General features: G+C 46.2%; 1 protein-coding gene across 1 annotated transcript in view; it reads right to left on the reverse strand.

The window, feature by feature from the left end:
* The window catches only part of Armc2 (armadillo repeat containing 2), a 98,904-nt gene that overhangs the window by 57,619 nt on the left and 21,431 nt on the right, over positions 1-19,854 (reverse strand). The window contains exons 5-7 of the mRNA XM_032888994.1: positions 11,000-11,076; positions 5,786-5,884; positions 1,928-2,103 (exon numbers count right to left, since the gene is read on the reverse strand). Coding sequence (XP_032744885.1) covers positions 1,928-2,103; positions 5,786-5,884; positions 11,000-11,076 — 352 coding nt within the window. The remainder of the gene's footprint in view (positions 1-1,927; positions 2,104-5,785; positions 5,885-10,999; positions 11,077-19,854) is intronic.

Consider the following 19,854-nt stretch of genomic DNA (forward strand, 5'->3'; position numbering starts at 1 on the left):
TGTATCCTTAGTCTTGGTTCGTACTCCTGCCACAGTTCTTTCTCTTCTGATTAATTAATTTATTTTTATTTTATGTACACCCTGTGCGAGGGTGTCAGCTCCTCTGGGACTGGCATTGCAATCGTGAGCTCTCCTGTGTGGCCGAGAATCGAACCAAGGTTCTTCAGAAGAATATCCAGTGCTCGTAACCACTGAACCACCCATCCCTCCAGCCCTGTCTTCCACAGCTCTTATGATATGGTGGATTTATATGGAACCACATCCTCCAGCCTCATTTGAACAGAATCTCCCCTGGGATGTTACAGGAGATCCAAGCGGCTGATCGGAAGTTGGATGTCATTGCTTGGAAGGTCCCCTTCCGACCTGGCAACTAGTGGGATGGTTCAGTGGTTAGGGACTCTGGCTGCTTTTGCAGAGGACGTGGGTTCAGTTCCAACACCCGAATGATAGCCCACAAGCACCTGTAGCTCCAGGTCCAGGGAATCTGGTGCTATCTTTGACCCTCATGGGCACAAGGCAATATATGGTATGTATAGGCACATGCCAGCCAGTGAACCAATCATATACTTAAAATAATTCTTCTATTTTAAAATACAAAGGCACCAAGCCACCTAACTTGCATTGGAACTTAACCCCACCTAGAATCTTCGGGACAGGATGAATCACCAAGTGGATTTTTACCTACTTAACATACAATTCAGAAGGCCTAATTCAGTTAAACTGTGGCCCGGCATACAGGTGCATGTACACACACACACACACACACACACACACACACACACACACACACCAATTTGCTCAAGACCACCAATAACCGAGGTAATATTTTCACTGCAAAGCTCAAATAGATCTGTGGTTCATTCTCTCTCGTCTCCTTTTTGGATTCATCACGAAACAAAGCCATCGAGAAACCAGGTAGAAAAGGTAAGTCAGTAGCTGGGTGCAGCCAGCCCGGGGCCTCCCTGGGACAGCTCCACCATCAGGGCCGGAGAATGAGAGGCACATTGCACTGAGCCACACACCCCGGCTTCGAAAGAGAGAATGAATAGTTGATTATGACAGCTTAGTAAAAGTGTAGTCTCCTCCCAAAGTTACACAGAAAATGTGGCTGGTATATTCTTCAAGACGTCATTATCAAAATAAGGTGAGAGGACACGTTCGCTCCACTGTTAGGCCATGGGCTGCCCTTCCGGCCGGTCAGTCAGCTCTCTGCCCTCCTGGTACAAATGATGTGGGTGGACGGAGGCTCTCACTCTTACAAACCAGGAAAACAGTGCTTCATCCGTCCTTGTCACTTAGAACATTCCATAATGCCTAGGGCTTATCGTTTGGTTCTGACTGTTGATGGCTAAAACAGCAAAGGTGCCTTCAGGTTTCTTTCTAGGCACAGTTGCCTTCACTCGGCCTTTCCTTCTAATACTTCTAAGAAGCTTTCTATGGCTGCCCGGGGACCTTCCTGTGACCATGTACAGCTGATTTCCTCTTTCACACTGGCTCACCGAGCGCCTGGCCATTGCCTTTATTTTTTATTTAATTTAATTTATTTATTTATTTATTTTTCCGGAGCTGAGGGCCTGGAAACCACTGAGCTAAATCCCCAACCCCGCCTTTATTTTTTTAAACCTGTAAGACTGAGAGAGTTAGGGTCCGGAAAGAAGCCACAGGCAAAGATGGAAGCCGGCGCCACCCCGAACCATGCGCAGGCCAGACGCAAGCTTGTTGGGGTTTCCCCTAAGTGCTCAGCCTTATTCCTCGGGAAATACTTTCTAGTCCAGGGCTGGGATGCGAGCTTATTGCCTTAATTTCCCCAAGAGTCTAAACAAACACATCACATTTTTTTTCATCTTTTTGCAATATGTACAAATTATTTGACACGGCCCAGATGCAGGACGGTCCGCTAGAAAGAAAGAAAGGCGGGCAAACTTACTGCTAGGATAAGCTTCGCGAGCTTCAGGCTGAGCGCGTCTGAGCCGGCGTCCACTAGCTTATACAGCGCCTTCAGCAGGACGCTCCTTCTCTTGAACCTCTTTCCGAGCATGCGCGCTTCCTCCAGCGCGCGATGGAGCTGGGTGCAGGCCGCACACATGGCTTCAATATCTTCTTCTGTCGGAGCAAAGAGAAGATCAACCACTTACTGAGGTTGAGTTCAGAGATGTCAGATGCAAGGAGTGTAGGGAAAATCTCCCCAGACATCTCCGAATCCCCAGGCGCCATTCTCCTTGTATCCCTTCATCCTCGACTGTTTTCATCTCTCTGATTCATCTCCCAGGCTAACTCATTTACTAACCCGCCACTGCCACTTAGCTTATCCAGGACACAGCCTTTCCCAGCCTTTCCCTGGCTTCCTTGCCCAGTCGCCCCGCCCCCTGCCTCCACCCGGGCTCTGTTCTCTCACTGGAGAAAGCCAAAAAAAGTTTGATTCCGAAAGGAACGAATGCTACCGTGCAGCGCTATTTAATTTTCACATGTGGATAGGTGTGTTGTGAGATGTATGGATCGATGTTTTAACGTGAGTAGGGATCCTGACCGACACATCTGAATACTATGTAGATAATTTACAGCATACCTTCAAGCAAGCTCACCTTCTACTCTATCTGTTAATAAAAAAATAGTATATTTCTTTCTTCTTTTTTTTGGGGGGGGGTGCAGGGTTTCTCTGTGTAGCACTGACTGTCCTGGAACTCACTCTGTAGACCAGGCTAGCTTCAAATGCATAGGGGACCCTCCTGCCTTTGCCTCTGAAGTCCTGGGATTAAGCCCCCACCTCTAGGCTATGTTCCTTTCAAAATGACTGTCAACCAGGGGAAAAGACATACTACAAGCCAGCGTTGCCGAACAGGAGACTTTTAAAAAGATGTTGCTTAAGAAAGGGGGAGGCTAGAAGGCCTTGTTTACAGTTGTGATCCCTCCCGAGGAAACTGATTTTTGAGAGTGGCTTAACAACAGAGGGGAGCCCTAGGGGGATAAAGGAATTCAAGGTATGGTGCGTTCTCTTTGGAAGCGTTACCTCTGACGGACCCCATCACGAAATGTTAGAACTGGAAGCCACTCTGTAAATACCATAATGGGAGCTTAGCTGCAGACAGGCAGGAAGTGTGCACCAGCAAAAAGGAAGTGACTCGGGCCGTTTTTAGCTCTCTTCAACAATAACATCTAAGAAAGAGTTGAAACCTCAACAACTAAATACACCCCAAAGCCTCCCGGTTATGCGCTTAAGTAAATGAGCTGTTGGGAAATGACCTAGACCCTAACCCAAGGAGGGCCGGAGCTCTAGTGTGGATGGCTTTCAGGCATCTAGGGTTTTACTCAAGATTACAGTGGCCTAGGAAAGGAAGGCTCAGGGACCAAAGTTTCACGTACGGCTCCAGGCAGCCCTCTGTGTCGGTCAATTGACTATAACATTCATAAATGCCATGGGGAGTGCTGCACTCTGAAAGCCGAGGCAGAAGGATGAAGGTTCAAGGTCAGCTTGGGCTTACGTGTGGAGACAAAAGAACCCAAGGCAAAAGGAAACAGAAAGGGACATGGCCCCAAAAGACAGGGTAAGAGCTGAGACTAGTTAAGAGGAACATAGTCACCAAGTAGCTTTTCCCAAGTCACTCCTTAACCACAGAGGGAGACCCAGTGGCTACACAGAGTGAGTGCCTGACCAAATGATCAAACTTCACACTTGCAGTAAGGGAGAGGGCAGCAAACGGGCCTCCTGCCATGAGGCCTAAGAAAGACCACAACGTAAGCTTGCAGATATTCCCGCCTTGAAGGCCCAGTTCGTGTGTCAGGAGGAGAAAACACGGGGAAAGCCTAACGGGCGTTCGTTCTGTACGGGAACAGCTTTCCCCACTTCTAACAGGGTCGTGACAGATGATGGAAACTTGTGGTCAGGGGATACTTTTTCTAGAAAGGAAATCCTAGGGACAGTAAGCCAAACGCAGGTAAGATTTGTACAGCGTTGTATGGTGATTCCCAGATACGGAGGAGAACACCTTTGCTTCTAAAACGAACAAACAGAACATCTCGGGCTGAAGGAGTTAAAAATATAGATCTGGGTTTTTCATTTGTTTTCATTTTGTTTCATTTTGAGACAAAGTCCCCTTGTGTAGTCAAATCTGGCCCTGAAAAATGTTAGTAATGTGTTCTCAGAAAGTTCTAGGAAGAAAAAAAGAAGACAATGTATGAGAGGCAGAGAAAGAGGATCACACAGAGAGGAGAATGACAAGGCAGTGTGGTAGAACTTGGGGATCTGGGAGACGGAAAGACAGGATTTGAAAAACTCTTTTAACTAATCTATTCATTACTCAACAGAGGTCAAGAGAACTACAAGGTATTGAGGGAACCAGACTTAATGCTACCTGCTGTTTTGAAATTTGTCTTGGAGCATGGAATGTTTCTGCATTTTCCCATGCTGGTTGATTTTGACACAGGCTCTTACTGTGGAACCGAGACGGGCCTTGAACTCACAGCTTCCCTCATGGGAGGGTTTATAGGCCTGGTGACAGGTCATTGTTTAATGATCCATCTGAGAAGGGAGACTCATCTATATCTCACATCCCAAACTCCTCATCGATGCCCTAAGTTTGCCCTGCTGGTATCTGGTGGGCAGAGCGCTAGGCATCCGCCTGCAGGTGGGGGAATCTGCCCTCCAGGCAGGCCTCCTACCTGAAGGCTTCCGTGTGGTTTCTAACTCTCGGGCCTTCCTGACTGATTTGCACTCCTTGCCTGAAGGAAAGGCCCAAAGTTCACTGCATAAGCTAATGGGAGGGTGGGACTGTGACTCCAGTGGGGCAATGGGACATTCTTCTTTGAATGTAAGGGATTTGGAGGTCGTTTGGTTTCATCCATCTTTGAGTACAGAGTTTACAGGAAGCACCAGGTATCTGCTATTAGCACCAAGCCCAGAAAGTCTGCACGGAGGACGCCCCTCCCCCCATGGAGAGCAGAGTCCAGAAGGCCCACCCAGTGGAGAGCACAGCCTGGCCACAGCATGGGAACCCAAAAATGGCAACCGCTGGCCGCTCAGGAAGCAGCTGTTCTGCCTCAGCTCCCTCCTGCGAGGATGCATTCCCCTGGGTCTAGTGGAGCCAGCGTCTGCCATGCTGCTCATGTGTCTAAGAGTAGCCACTCAGTTAGTCCTACTGAGGGCCCACTATGTGCATGAGGGCCCACTGTGCACATGGTACTAAACATGGGGCTTATTCTGTGGCTCTGACCTAGGGTCCAGAGGAATTCTGAGAAGGGGCGGGGGTAATGTTCTCTCAGAAGAGCCCTATACCCACCCTCACAGTGGCCTCATTGTGACCCTTTGGAGTGCTAGACAGGACACACGCCAGGCCACTTCTTGAGGTATGTGAGTGGCCTCCCTGGCAGGGACACTCAACCTAGGGAGTAGCAAGAATCAACAAAACCCTGGCCATAGCTTTCTCTGACTAGACTGTGCGACTCACTCCTTTCCAGAGATCTGTTTTCTTTGACCTTCTAGAATGTGAAGTCTTCTGAAGAGGCCAAACCAGCAGTTTCTCAAGCAGAGGGTGTGCGCTACTGTACACTAGCAGGGGGCTTTATAAGTTGGCTCTCCTGGTACATTCCAAGTGTAATTTTACTCATTAATAATTTGGTTTACATAATATTTTCTACAAACATCTACAGGGTGGGTAAGGCCATGATATTATTTGTTTTCCAACACAGGCCCAGAAAAGATATGGTCAAAGTACCACTGAGAACATTAGGGCCGTGGGGAGCACGCAAATAAATGCCAAGCTTTTATTTAGAACAAAAACGGTTGTTTTACCCTTCTCTAATTCATGCAAAATTGGAACGATCCGTGTTTTCCAAAAGGTCTCATCTACTTCTAGCTCTGGCTCCTGTTCCTGTAAGCTGGCTCTTGAGGCTGCAAAGAGACGCAGGGAAGGAGAAAGAATCATGAGAAGGGACCGGAACACGGCACATACAGAGACCTGTGCATCGCTAAAATCGGTGAACCACAGAATCAGATCTCGCCAGTCCCCACTCTAAATGAGAAGCGTGGGTCTTTTCATCAAACCACCCCAAATAAAACCAGGAGGAGTTATTTCAGAGAGCCAGGACGTACAGGTGGGGTTAGAGTACTTCATAGGGAGAGGGAGAGCTTTGAAAAGACTGCTGGACACGGGAAAACAAACTGCTTTGAGTCATTTCTGTACTTAAATGCTTTTCCCTCTGTAACATACAACAGTCAGGTCCAAACACACGCATGCACACACACACACTATACACACACACAATACACACTCAATACACACATACATACACACATACATACACAATACACACACACACTATACACACACATAATACACACACACACTATACACACATAATACACACACAATATACACACAATACATACTCAATACACACATACATACACAATACACACACACACTATACACACACACTATACACACACACTATACACACACCCCCAATATACACCCACCCACACACACATAATACACACACACACATACACACACAGACTATCCACCCCCACCACTCCCACCCACACCACACACCTACACATACCCATACACAACACACACACACACACTATACACACATAATACACACACAATATACACACACATAATACACACACAATATACACACAATACACAATACACACACACTATACACACACACTATATACACACACTATACACACACAATACACAATACACACACACGCGCACACACACACATCCCTTTATACACACAGATACATATATAAAGATTAAAAGCTAAAAATCCTTAATAAAAATCTTAAGCCTTTTAGGACAGACACTATTTGGGACAATTAGCACCAACACCAGTGTTTTCCTGTGGGGTAGAGGGAGATGTCTAGGTTTCCCCACCCCAACTCTATGATTGATATGTAGGGCGACCTTTGCCTATCTAGCTTAGGACATTTCCAAGTCCCAGTTTCCTCATCAGCAAAGAAGAGAATGTTTGCTTTTAGGGTTGTGAAAGTTAGATGTCAGGATAGAGGCAAAGCTCCGCCCTAGGGTCACACACCTAGCAACATTAAGGATTTTGTGAACCTCTTCCCTGACTAAACAGATAGGTAATGGCTGATGTGCGTTGCCATGGTGTCACCAAGGGCAGATGCTGCACAAACTCTAGGTGGGGATGCTGCCATTGACCATACCCAAAAGGCAGAACGGAAGCGCTTTGCTTCCTTTCTTCCTTTCCCTGCCCCTACATTAAGGTCTCCCTCTGTCCTAAAATTCACCATGTAGCCCCACCTATCCCTGAACCCACAGTGATCCTCCTGCTTCAGTTTCCCAAGATCACCGGTTCCTGTTTCGTTGTGCTTCTGAAGCTGGGGAGAGTGGGATCCAGCAGAGGCTGGGGCTGTTAAATTATCCACTGCCCTTATCATTCAGTTCCATTGCAAACCAATATGAAAGGCAACGTAGAAAAATCAGAATGCATAGGGAAGAGGACAAATCACAGCTCCACCTCGCTCAGACGGTGTCTCAAGTCACCAACTGGGATTGGAGGGGACACTGCTACGCGCAGGACTTCCTCAGACTCCCTCCTCTAACGTCTGTCTCCTGCACCCCTTGCCTGGCACCACAAAAATGTTCATGAAACATTGGAAATCACAGGAACAATGAGGAGATTCTACACACACAATCGTCTTTAAATTTGTTTATGTTTTTCACAACTTTTTATTTATTCGCTGTGTCTTCTGGGCTATAGCACTTGCATGTATACACACACACACATATATACATACATACACACACATAACACACACACACATATATATACATACATACACACACATAACACACACACACATATATATATATATACATACACACACATAATTAAAAATAAGTCTTAGAAAAAAAATCCAGTGAACTCTTCTTGACTGTATAAACTGAAGAGAAGTCAGTATATAACACACAATGGCATGTGTTTAAAAATCAATTTGAATTCAGCAGTGTCTGAAACTAATCTTCAAGTCATTAAATCCAAAACCTTTCCCCACACAGGACAGCTAACTCCTAAGAGAATCAGGGATGTTGTACAATTATCCCCTGCCTCCGGATGCTCAGGACCCGCTGCTGCGTTTGGGGATGTCTGCTATGGGAATGTCTACTCTGGGAACGTTTACTCGCTGTTGCCAGTCTAGGCTTGCCTTGTATCAAACTTTCTTAGTGCCAGCGGAGGCCTGGCAGGCTGAACCTGGGGAAGCCCAGAAGCACCAAAAGCAAACAGAATTCTTTTCAACTAAACTGTGGTAAAGATACAATGTAGTCAAAACAGCAAGACTGACTAATCTGTGCACCCATCAGCAAAGCTTCATCATAAAACAAAACTGAGTTGTCTTTAGCACAGAATTGGTCCACTTGAGTGCAGGCCCGGAGTTCCCTTTTCAAACTTTTGGGGCCAGGTGTGGTGCAGTAGTCGGGAATGCCTGGACTTCAGAGAAGAAGCAGCGTCCACAGCTGGGGCTTTTTCAAGCAGCGCCCTGTAGCAAATAAATGAACACTCACGCTAACTGGGCCAACGCCATAGCTCTGGTCACATCTGCCATCGCCACTAACTGTGGTTCAAGATATATTTCAACTTTTGGGATGTCAGGGTTTTCAAAATGGCGGACAAAAGACTGCAGACCATTATCTCTGCCTTTTGGGTTTGAGTGTGCTTGAACCGGATAAAAATATGCACATGCTTCTGAAAGTAGATACGAATAGTCAGAGAGAATAAAAATATAGCTGCTCATAATCCCAGGTAACTAATCTACTTAAAGGCCAAAGGATATAAACAAAATCAGTATTTAAGAAGGCAAACAAAAAGCCAGAAGTTGTTAAGTCAATAATAATCAATCTCCTACACATACATACACACACACACACACACACACACACACACACACACACACACACCACTTAAATTTGCTCGAAAGCAGGCCGGGGAGATGGCTTGGTGGGTAAGGCACCTGCTGCTGCGAGCTTCAGGACCTAGGCTTGGATCCCTAGCACATATAAAAGAAGCCGGGCATGGTGCTGTAACCCTAGAAAAGGAGAGCTGAAACAGGTAGATCCTGGGAGCTCCCTGATCAGTTCAGTGTAGCCAAAATGGTGAGCTCCACATCCAAGGAGAGGCCATTTCAAAAACCAAGGTAAAGAGTGACAGAGAGAGACTCTGGCATTGCGCTGTGGCGTTTATGGGAGCGGGAACCAGCTCTGACACATCCCAAACCAAAATTACTAGAAATTCAGGCTTTAAATCCATGTGGTCTTCCAAAAACCAAAATGAAACCCCCGTGTGGTGTTCTCTTCAATTTACAGCACAGTGATCAACTAGTTCCCCGGGAAGAGTGAAATCAGTCAACATACTCCCCCCAGGAAGAGATGAGTATCAAGATGAGTCAGACATCACCAAAGTTTAGTTACCTCCAGACCCTTCTGAAACCTCTCAGACTCATTTTGAGAAGTTAGCTAAACACTGTGGTATAAGGGTTTCTTCCCAGGACCCCCCAACCCCCACTAATGTATCGTCTTGCTATGACCTTGCTTCCAAGTGGCCCTCACTGTCCCCTCCACCTCCACTCCAGACCCGATTCCCAGGTAATTCTAGAAACTAAAGCGTGTCTACAAACACACACTTTGCCTCCGTCTTGGGGAACAACTTCAAGTTTTAAAAAGCATTTTCGTCTAGGTTCACTGCTTGCTAAATATAAAAATTATGATTCAACAGGAAAATTGGGCAAGCCAGGCAAGAAATACTGCCTGTTTTCGAAGGTTCTGCTGTCTCCGTGGTTATAGCTGTTAACCACAGCTTTGAGCTTTGGACCCAACAGCTTGATACATTGTTAGCATTGGCTGATGTCTTTTGCATGCAAATGTAAACCCCTTGGCAACAAAGTTGCCTAGAGAATCGGAAGGGCTTAGCTTCTTCTGAGTCTTCAACACATTGCGGTGACCACTAAGCGTCTCCTTACCGGTGAGAAGTTAGTTTGAAGATAACATCTATCGTCCAGTGTTAGATTCATATCACTTATCATCGTTTTTATTTTTGTTGAGATAAGGTCTTGCTATGTGTAGCTCAGGCTGGCCTGAAATTCATAATCCTGTCTCTGTTTCCAAAATGTTCAGATCATAGATGTGTATTCAACGAGCCTGACAAACTTTTGTATGAGATGGAAAAAAATATGAAGAATGTAAGACACCTGCCCTGCCCTGACTAATTTGGTCCAACACTAACATTGCACCATGGTTGTATCTTTCTCTTTATTTTAAAGACAAAACAAGCAGGCAAACAAACAAAAACCCTTGAGGGATTAAAGCCTTCTTTATGCCTACCCTTGTCTCCATCCCTCCCACCAGGGTCACCAGCCTTTGAAATGGAGGTGACAGCATGTTTGCTTTTCCAGGTGTGACACAGAGATCCCTAACTCTTGTTGCTGCAACTCAAGGCTTCATTTGCTGCTTGTATTAACTCGCTACAAACGCCCATTGGCTCCCTTTTCTTTGCCTTACTTTGCACCATTTCTAGTCATTTGTCTGTTTTATTGTTTATTTCCCCAGGCATAGTAAAGTCCCTAAAGGGCTTTCATAATATAGTATTATATTTTCATTTACGTGGGCAATGCTTTTGAACTTAAGTTTCAAATTACACTGATACCAAGTCTGCCCCCTGCCCCCAGAAACTTTCAAGTTATAATTTCTGTGAGTTTCTGTCCACGTCAAAGGCATCAGAATTGGAGACTGGTTAAGACTGCAGAGAAAAATGAAAACTTAGAAAATGAATGTTGGTTTCTGAGCAAGCTGGATCCAGTTCCCAAAGTTGTTAAACAGAGAATTGTCAATAAGGACTCGGCAACATGGCACTCTAGACTCGTCTTGACTCGACCCCTGACTTCCAAGTAACATTGTCTTTGAAAAACAAGTCATGCTGGCTTTACAGCACGAGGATCCGGAGGATGCAGAAGGCCAAGGAGCACACTCACCTGTTCTGGTTTCCTGTCTGCTCAGGTCTGAGCTGCTAGGACACGAGGAGGCCCTGGCATGCCGTTTCCCAGGATCCCTAGGAGGAAGTGGAAGGAATGAGACACAAAGGTATTTTCATTTTTATAACTGCAATTTGTTCCCGTCGGGCTTTGGAAGAAACCGCAGAGAATAGTTTAAGAGTTTGGTGTCCAGTTGTCTGCTCTAACCTGCCTTTCCCTTCTAACTAAGATTTGTCTGTGAGAACACAACTCTACTGGCTTAACAGTATGAAATAGGACACCAGAGAGAACCAAAAAATAAATTCAAAATTGACTTAGGGGTGAGGTGGTGGTGATGGTGGTGGTGGTGGTAGTTAAAGATATGGACCACAAGAGGGCGCTGCTACAACAAGAACCAGTAGGAAAAACAACCCGAGAAAAGCGCGCTTGCTCTGCCCAAGGTCACATGAGCAGGGTCAGCTCTGGAATGCGAGCTCAGGGTTTTCAACCCATTGTCCTTCCCACTGCACCACAGAACGTCCCATTCCCACTTTAAAACTCCATTCAATTAATAGTCTCTAAAAATACTCTTAGAAATATTTCAAATGTTAAAAATAAAAAAGCGGTATATTTAGCCAGTCCCCAGATGAGAAGCGTAAGAGTAGGCCTGGCTGGTTATGGGGTGCTTGACTCTGTTGCCTGGCTGCTGCTTTTCCCAATTACAGCTGACTTGAAGGTCTTGCCTTTTAAATATCTGTATAAAATCCTAGGATGGCAAGTTTGACACAATTTCTTTTTGATGGTCCCACACACTTGTAATAATATTAACAACAGTAATAATGTAAATAATAGTAAATAATAATAAGTTATTATTCTTTTGGGTTTTTTCAGACGGGGTTTCTCTGTGTAGCCCTGGCTATCCTGGAACTCACTCTGTACACCAGGCTGGCAGCAGTCTCCCAGAGATCCACCTGCCCCTGCCTCCTGAGTGCTGGGATAAAGGCCTGTGCCACCACCTGGCAAACTGATTTGCTTCACTGCATCTGTGTGTGGCCATGGGCATCTGTAAGCTCTTGGGCTCACCCACTAGTGAAGCTCACAGTCCCACCTCAGAGCTTGGCCTGGCCTGGCCTTGCCTTGCCTTCCCCCTGGACTTTGGCCTCATCACATAACTTTCAATATTTTTTTTCCTGTCAATATATTTTTGGCTTTTTTTTTTTTTTTTTTTTTTTTTTTTTTTATCTAGGTACTTCTTTTTTGTCATAAAATAGGGAAACTTGATAGGGCCTTTTTTTTTTTTTTAAGGTTTATTTACTTATTACATATAAGTACACTGTAGCTGTCTTCAGACACACCAGAAGAGGGCATCAGATCTCCTTACAGATGACTGTGAGCCACCATGTGGTTGCTGGGAATTGAACTCAGGACCTCTGGAAGAGCAGTCAGTGCTCTTAACCGCTGAGCCACCTCTCCAGCCTGATAGGGTCTTTTTTTTTTTAAGATTCTAATTCTCTGAAACAACAGAAGTTTTGGAGCAAGGTGCTCCTATCCAATAAGACAAAGAATATGAGGATGGATTGCCTCAAAGACAGAAATAAAGGACTCGATCCATGGAGAGACTGTCGAAGCAAGACTTCAAGACTTACATACAAGCACTTGGGAGGCAGAGGCAGGAGGATCTCTGAGTTCAAGGCCAGCCTGGTCTATAAAGTGAGTCCTAGGACAGCCAAGGCTACACAGAAAACCCTGTCTTGAAAGACCAAAACAACAACAAAAACTTACATGAGACCCTGTCTTACAAAACCAAGCCTACGCCCTGCCGCTCCCCAGAGGATTCACACAGTTAACGGTTGATGGGAAAGGAATTGTCTTCTATGTTGTAGCAATTGGTAGGGTACCCAGACTCCTGTAAACAAACCTTCTTCCACACTTCTAGCCAACCCTAACACACACACACACACACACACACACACACACACCATGCACACCATGCACACATATGCTCAATAAGAGTGGGAGGGGGATAAGAGAGGGCAATGGAGGTGAAACGACAAAAATCCATCAGATACCGATATATGACAACTGTCACAGACCCGTTATTATCTATAGCTAATATAAGCCAATCACAGGGCTGCTGAGATGGCCCAAGGGGAAAGGTGATTCCCAGAACGCACATAAAGATGGAAGGAGAGAAACGACTCCACGAAATTGTCCTCTGCCCCCCACATGTACTGTGGCATGTGTACATCGTAACACACAAAATCCCAAAATTCAAACAAACAAACAAAACCTTCAATGGGTGGAAAGCAAGGAAGTTCCTGTATTTTTCACTTCTAGGTAAAACTTGAGATTTTAAGATCCGAGAGTTTCGCGTTTGTCTGTGTTTCCAGGATCATTGTGGGCCTGACTAGAAAAGATGTGACAGGTTAGTGAGACATGGGGCTGATTTTAGGCATCTGATGAACAGAGTGCAGACCTGAACAGCGGGTCCTTAACAGAGAAGCATCGAGGTTAACGGGGCCAGTTTACAGGGTCAAGCATGGTGGGTTTTCGTCTGGTCGAGTTTCTGATGCTAGGTGTGGGGGAGTGTCGACAAAGATGTAGAGAACAGAGAAGGTTCAAGTTACCACCCGGAACCAGAGTCACAGAAGAGGGGCTCAGAGCTGGAGACCCCAGGCCTCCAGGGTGTTTGTGCGCACGGACGAAGGCATCAAGCAGGAGAAAGAAATGTAGTTGGCACATGCAGGAAGGAGGACTCCATCGAGGGTGAGGTCACAAGAGCTGGGGACCCGGGAAAGAGGCGCTGTCTGCCCAAGGCAAGCTGCTGCGTCCACCGTCCACCGAGCGAGCTGTGCAGGTTAAGTCCTGCAGGAGTGGGCAGAAGAGATGGGTACCGAGAAAGGAAAAACCACAGCGGGACGCAGGCGCGCTGGACCGCTCAGGGGGCGGAGTCAGGAGGGTTTGTGAGCTCAGGGTGAGAGACATCCACTGTCTCACTGGAGGGGACAGGAGACCCGGAGGGAAAATCCCTCCTTCGCTGTAGAGGAAGAGGAGCAGATGTGCCCCCCACACAACCTGCGCCACTGACTGAAGCCGCACAGAACACATTTTTCTCTTCCTCCCAGAAACCCTTTAAATATGTGAAGATGCCGCCCTCACCTCTCACACCACCTCCCGTGGCTTACGGCCCCCAGACAGCTGTGTGGTTGTAGGTACTTTCTTTTTAAACTACAAGTAGGTTTCCTCATCCCTACAGAAGGGTGGTGAGTCACGGTGCTCCCACCACGGTGCTCCCAACACGGTGCTCCCACCTTGAGGCTGCAGGAAAGGCGGAATGATCTGGAGCATGGAGGTCATCAATGTGTGCTCGCCAACACGCTCACTGTTCAGTGCTAAGCCCTTCAAATGCTCGAGGGCCTGTTTGTTTACAATCGGTCTGTTTATGTCCCTTTGAAAGGACACTCGCTAGCTTTGAGCTCACACTGTGGCCCGAGAGAGAGCCGGGATATTTTAAACGATGCAGCCCCGATGCAGCTGTTTGGAGGGTCACAAACTGTGTAGCTAAGGCAGATGTCCCATGCACTTCAGACCTCCTCGTCATTATTGAATTCCGGCATTGTGTTGGCAGTGACTTCCTGCCTATCAGATGTATTTGGGTCCCAGTTCAGTCATCCAGAAAAACTGTTCTTCACAGCTTCCTGCTCCACGTTATTGAACACTATTATTAAATTTTTTTTCAATGATTTTTTTTCATGTGTCCAAATTAAAAAAAAAAAGTCCGGAAATTAGTCATTGGGCTCTTCTGTGAAACGCTTTTTAGAGGCAGAAACCCACCATTTTCACCAGTTAGGACATCAGTCTGCAGATGGAGACCGGATTCTCAAGGATTTAAACACCGGTGGCATGGGCTGGTTCACACCATGGGTTGGTGGTGTCCACGCTGGGTAAGGAGGGATCAACGGTGTTGGCTCTGCCATGCTCTCAGCGCTACCCTGGCTGAAGTCCGTGTGAGAACGGAATTTGGTTTTCCTGGGGCCTCTCCTCTGCAGCTCTCGTGTTTCAGGACATGGACAGTTTTCTGTTCTCTGCCGCTGCCAAGAATCTTAACTGCGCTTGAAATACTAGAACCAGTTCTAGCAGGCAATACCATACAAAGGCTGATCGCGCCCCTGCAGCCCATCGGGGGACCGTGCAGCCAGTCAGACTGGCCACACCCACGCCTGGACCACGACTATGCCAGGGAAGTAAAATAATAGCTCTTTAAAATAGCTTGAATGTATAGATTTTGCTATAATTCAAGACAGCTATTCTAGTTATTAGAATGACAGCTCTTCAATTAAGGATCAGCAAATGTTTTCTTAAAAGCCCAGTGAGTATTTTATATATTTTATAATTTTGGGGCCAAGTGATAAAGTCAACACCATTAGATAGATATTTTTGCAACTATTTAAAACACATATTTTTTAAATATTTAAACCATTTTTAGCTTGAGGACTGTAAAGAAAACTTAAAGCATATAGGCAGACAGATTCGGCCCCTCAGCTATGATTTTTCGACTGTTTCTCTAAGGTGATAAGCAGTAATAAAATAACACTGGTAACAATAAATCACTAGATTTAAAATTAAGAAAAAAATCCATTTTAGAAAAAGTTACATCTATAGAAAGAGGAAAAAGAAAATTTTAAGAATGATCATAACAAAAGACAAATGTGCGAAACTTGAACAGAAATTTTCTTTGTTTTGAGAAAAAAGACGTTTCATTTTTAGAAGTGGCTCCAAGACATACAGACTGATAAACTTTATCACTACATCCTCTCAGTCATAAATAGTCATCTCAGCTGCTGCAGAGGGACGGGACCCTGGCCACAGACGTATGCAAACGCACGAGTCCAGCTAGGTTCCAACCAACTTCATCCTCAAAAGCAAAAACTGGACTTGCTTTAGCCCTTGATCTACTCGGCACTTTGCGGTCCTGACACTTTTAAGGTAATTTGGGGTGTCACCATCAGGGGACGATGGTTCCTTCCTCTTCTGACTCAAACTCAGTGGAGGTGGGTGGGTCTGGGCCTGGGGTTCTTTGTTTCTACGTGCACCCAAGGCCACACTGAAGCAGCCAGACCTGACACACCCGAGGCGCCCCACGGACAGGTATTCATGCATGACCACATGGCAAGTGGGCAGTGTCAGAGTCCTGCGCCTACACAATCTTTCTGCCTGTGCCTGTCTTTTCCACACGAAGAACTTACTTTTCAGCCGTGTTACCCTCCTTCCTTAAAGGAATAATGACATCATTTTTTTGTGTGATAACGTTTATTATTTTGAAAAGGCCAGGTAATAATAAAAAGTACAAAGAATGTTATAAAATAAAATCTTCCCAGATCCCACAACCAAGAAATAAACATCATTATTATATGGTTAAGTATTGTTCCAGGTATATTTTGTGCACACACATACACACACACACACAGGAACAAATGCACACGTGTGCACACACACATACATGCACACACATACACACACATACACACACAACACACACACATACACATACATACACACACACCACACACACACATACACACACATATATACACACATATATACACACAGGCATGCACGAATGCACACGCACACACACACCACACACACATACACATCACACACACACATACACACCACACACACATACACACACACATATACATACACAGGCATGCACGAATGCACATGCACACACACACCACACACACCACACACATACACACACCACACACACACACATACACACCACACACACACATACATACCACACACACATACATACACACACACACATATACACACACAGGCATGCATGAATGCACACGTGTGCGTGCATGCACACACACACACACACACACACGCAAGCACACATGGATGAAGGAACAGAAGGGTGACAGGAAGGGACGGTGGGTGGGTGGATACAATCATATCAAATATGTTTTTGTAATGTAAAAGTCAAGTATCAAGTTTGCTCCAATTTAACAGAGAAGACAGAAATTGAGGTGAAACCGTAGGAACTGCAGAGCCCCAGATGAAATCAGTCTTCCCAAGAGATATTGGTCCGTAAAAGATCTCTCTAAAGTTGAGGGGAAAACAATCACAGCGTTAGGGTACAGAACCGTCACGGCACAGCTATTCCAGTGTCGGTCGGACTGCAGCTTTGGAAGCCCCGCTCCTTGATGAAGAGGTGGGATTTGCAGTCACATTTCCTCCCACGTCAGGACGTGCCTTTTTGGTTTTGTTTGTTTGTTAGCTTGTTTTGTTTTTTGTTTGTTGGGTTTGGGGGGAGAGGGCTTGTTTTTTCTGTGTAACCCTGGCTGTCTTAGACCTCACTGTATATACTAGGCTGGCCTCAAACGCAGGCATCTGCCTGCCTCTGTCTCTGGGGTGAGCCGAAACCACTTTGGCCACACTGTCAAGGTTTCTGCTCTGTAACCACCGTGGTCGGGTTTGTCAAGCCTTAATAAGGAAAATAAAGTCAGTGCTCACCATGGGCACTTTTACCAATGCCTCTTCGATTTAAAGTTTTGAATTCGGATCCACTGTTCTGTTGTCTAAGAATTTTCTAGAAAGTAAATGATGAATACTTCCCCGAGTTCATTAGTATTCGAAAGTGTCTACCTGCCGCCTTTCAACGAGGGGCAGATGACCGCTGATGCCACCCTTCCTCTCCCCTGGGGCTGAGAACTTAGAGGACATTACTCCTCTCCTCCGGCACGGAGGCATGGAGTGACCGTCGGCTGAAGGAGGAGACCACTGTGCCTCTCTCTCCTTTCTGGTGGCTTGACTGGTCGCATGATGCTCTCTCCAATCAACCAAGAATTGCAGAGTGCGTCTAGTGTGAGAGCGGTGGAAATGTCTTATTGTGAATGTCCCGTGCCAGATTTTGTCAGGGTACTAAACGTCCATTTGAACCTCAGGTTTAAGCCTTGACGGCGGGACGTTGGCATTTGGTATATCTCAAGTTTTCCTCTGTTTACATTCCGAGGGCTGTTGCAAACTTTCAGAAAACACGAGTGTCCGGCACTTGGTTCCAAGTTAAGAGTTTGCTGGGAAGGGACCTTCAAGTGAGGGGGACTCTCTTCAAAATAATTCAAGTTTCCTCCTCCCCCTCTCTGTCTGCCTACACATCCTCCGATCTTTATCTTTTCCTAGTTCTTCCTTTGTGATTTCTTCTGGCTGCCACGTCGCATTCCCATTCTTTTATTCTAGTCTTTACGTCTCTGTGTGGCTTTCCTCTCTGTTCATACGTCTCTCTTTCATTTCCTTTTTTGAGTACTATAGCTTATTTTGGTCTTGTGGGTTTATAATTTCCAACTGGAACTTCTGCAACCCAAAGAGCTCCCAGCCCATCCCGCCAGGGTAGTCATGAATGGTCAAGGCCTCCGGACTTCCCAGGAGAGCACTGAGGTTCCTGGTGGACTTCCCAGGACAGCCCTCTGTCCTGCTCTGTTCGTCACGTAGCTGCTAAGCTTGAAGCCAAACAGGATCGAGAGAGGGCGAGCTCTGAAGCACTTGAACAGTAGGCTCATTGCTTTGCGGACTGAGGGGTGTGTATGTGTCCCCTGGTGTGAGTACAGCAGCCACTGACACACACACAGAAGCCCTCTTACACAGTAGACAGCATCTTTTGGTTCTAATTTGTTGAATCTTTTTCTCCTCAGTAGCTCCCATCCCCTCCCCCTCCCACCTCTGCTCAGCGGCAATAAAAAGACGACATCACCCTGAGATGCACCCCACCCTCCAGTCATTTCATGATCTGTATCGTGAAACGGAGTCTCCCATGGGTGCTTTTCACTTCTCCCTGAGGCCTGCCCACAGCCTTAGGCCTCATCTCTCCTGTCACAAGCAGCTTAATAAAGAAGAGATTCACTTCTAATGAAATTTCTCTGAGTCAAAGGTATGCCTCGTCCCCCACTCTGTTGTTTTCATCTTGATTTCCTAGGGTCTGGAAAGTTCACTGGACTTTCATGTAAAAATCCAGATCTGAGGTACAGAAACTGAACCCACTTAGACCCAAGAAAAGGGGGAAGGTAAAAGAAGGACAGGAACCCTGTCTGGGAAGCATCTGTCAGGTAGGGCTGGATCCAGGACATAATAATTGAACTTGACCATAGTCTCCATCCTTGGCTCTGTTTGCCTCCTCAGGCCTTTCCTCTCCACAGGTTGTGGTAAGCTATAAAAGTATGTCCTCCTCCCATCGTGAGAGCCTGAGAGCTGGAGAAAGGTCACCCTCCTCGTGGCCGTGGTGTAGCCCAGAGCAGCATGGCTGCTTTAGATAGACCGTGGGCTTACTTCTCTGTCAGCCACTACAGCCGGGCACTTGAGGACTCTCTGCGAGTGGGCCCTGTGAAGGCAGGTTGGAGAGGAACGGCCAGAATTCACCCAGACAAAGCCCGGGGCACTTACTATATACAAAGTAAACAGGCTTATCCCTTTTCGGAAAGCTAAAGTCCGGGTTTAGAGTCCAGGGTTGGAGTTACGTTTTTTGCTCCTTCTCTGATGATTTAAAACCTTTGTGGATTTTACCTTCTTGCTTGTTGCTTTTGTGTCTCTAACCAGGGGCCTGTCCCCTTTTCTTCCTTCCTTCCTTCCTTTTTTCCTTCCTTCTTTCCTCCCTCCCTCCTTCCTTCCCTCTCTCCTTCCCTCCCTCTTTCCTCCCTCCCTCCCTCTCTCCCTCCATCCCTCCTTCCTTCCTTTCTTCCTTCCTTGTTTCACTGTTTTTTGAAGTAGAGTTTTATATAGCACAGGATGTCCTCCAACTTGTCTTACATCGGTCTTGACTGTGACCCCCTGCTTCCACTTCTCTCTCAGCCCTTATTCCAACCATACTA

Source organism: Rattus rattus, chromosome 18 (assembly GCF_011064425.1).
Source record: "Rattus rattus isolate New Zealand chromosome 18, Rrattus_CSIRO_v1, whole genome shotgun sequence".
In the NCBI taxonomy this organism is placed as follows: domain Eukaryota; kingdom Metazoa; phylum Chordata; class Mammalia; order Rodentia; family Muridae; genus Rattus; species Rattus rattus.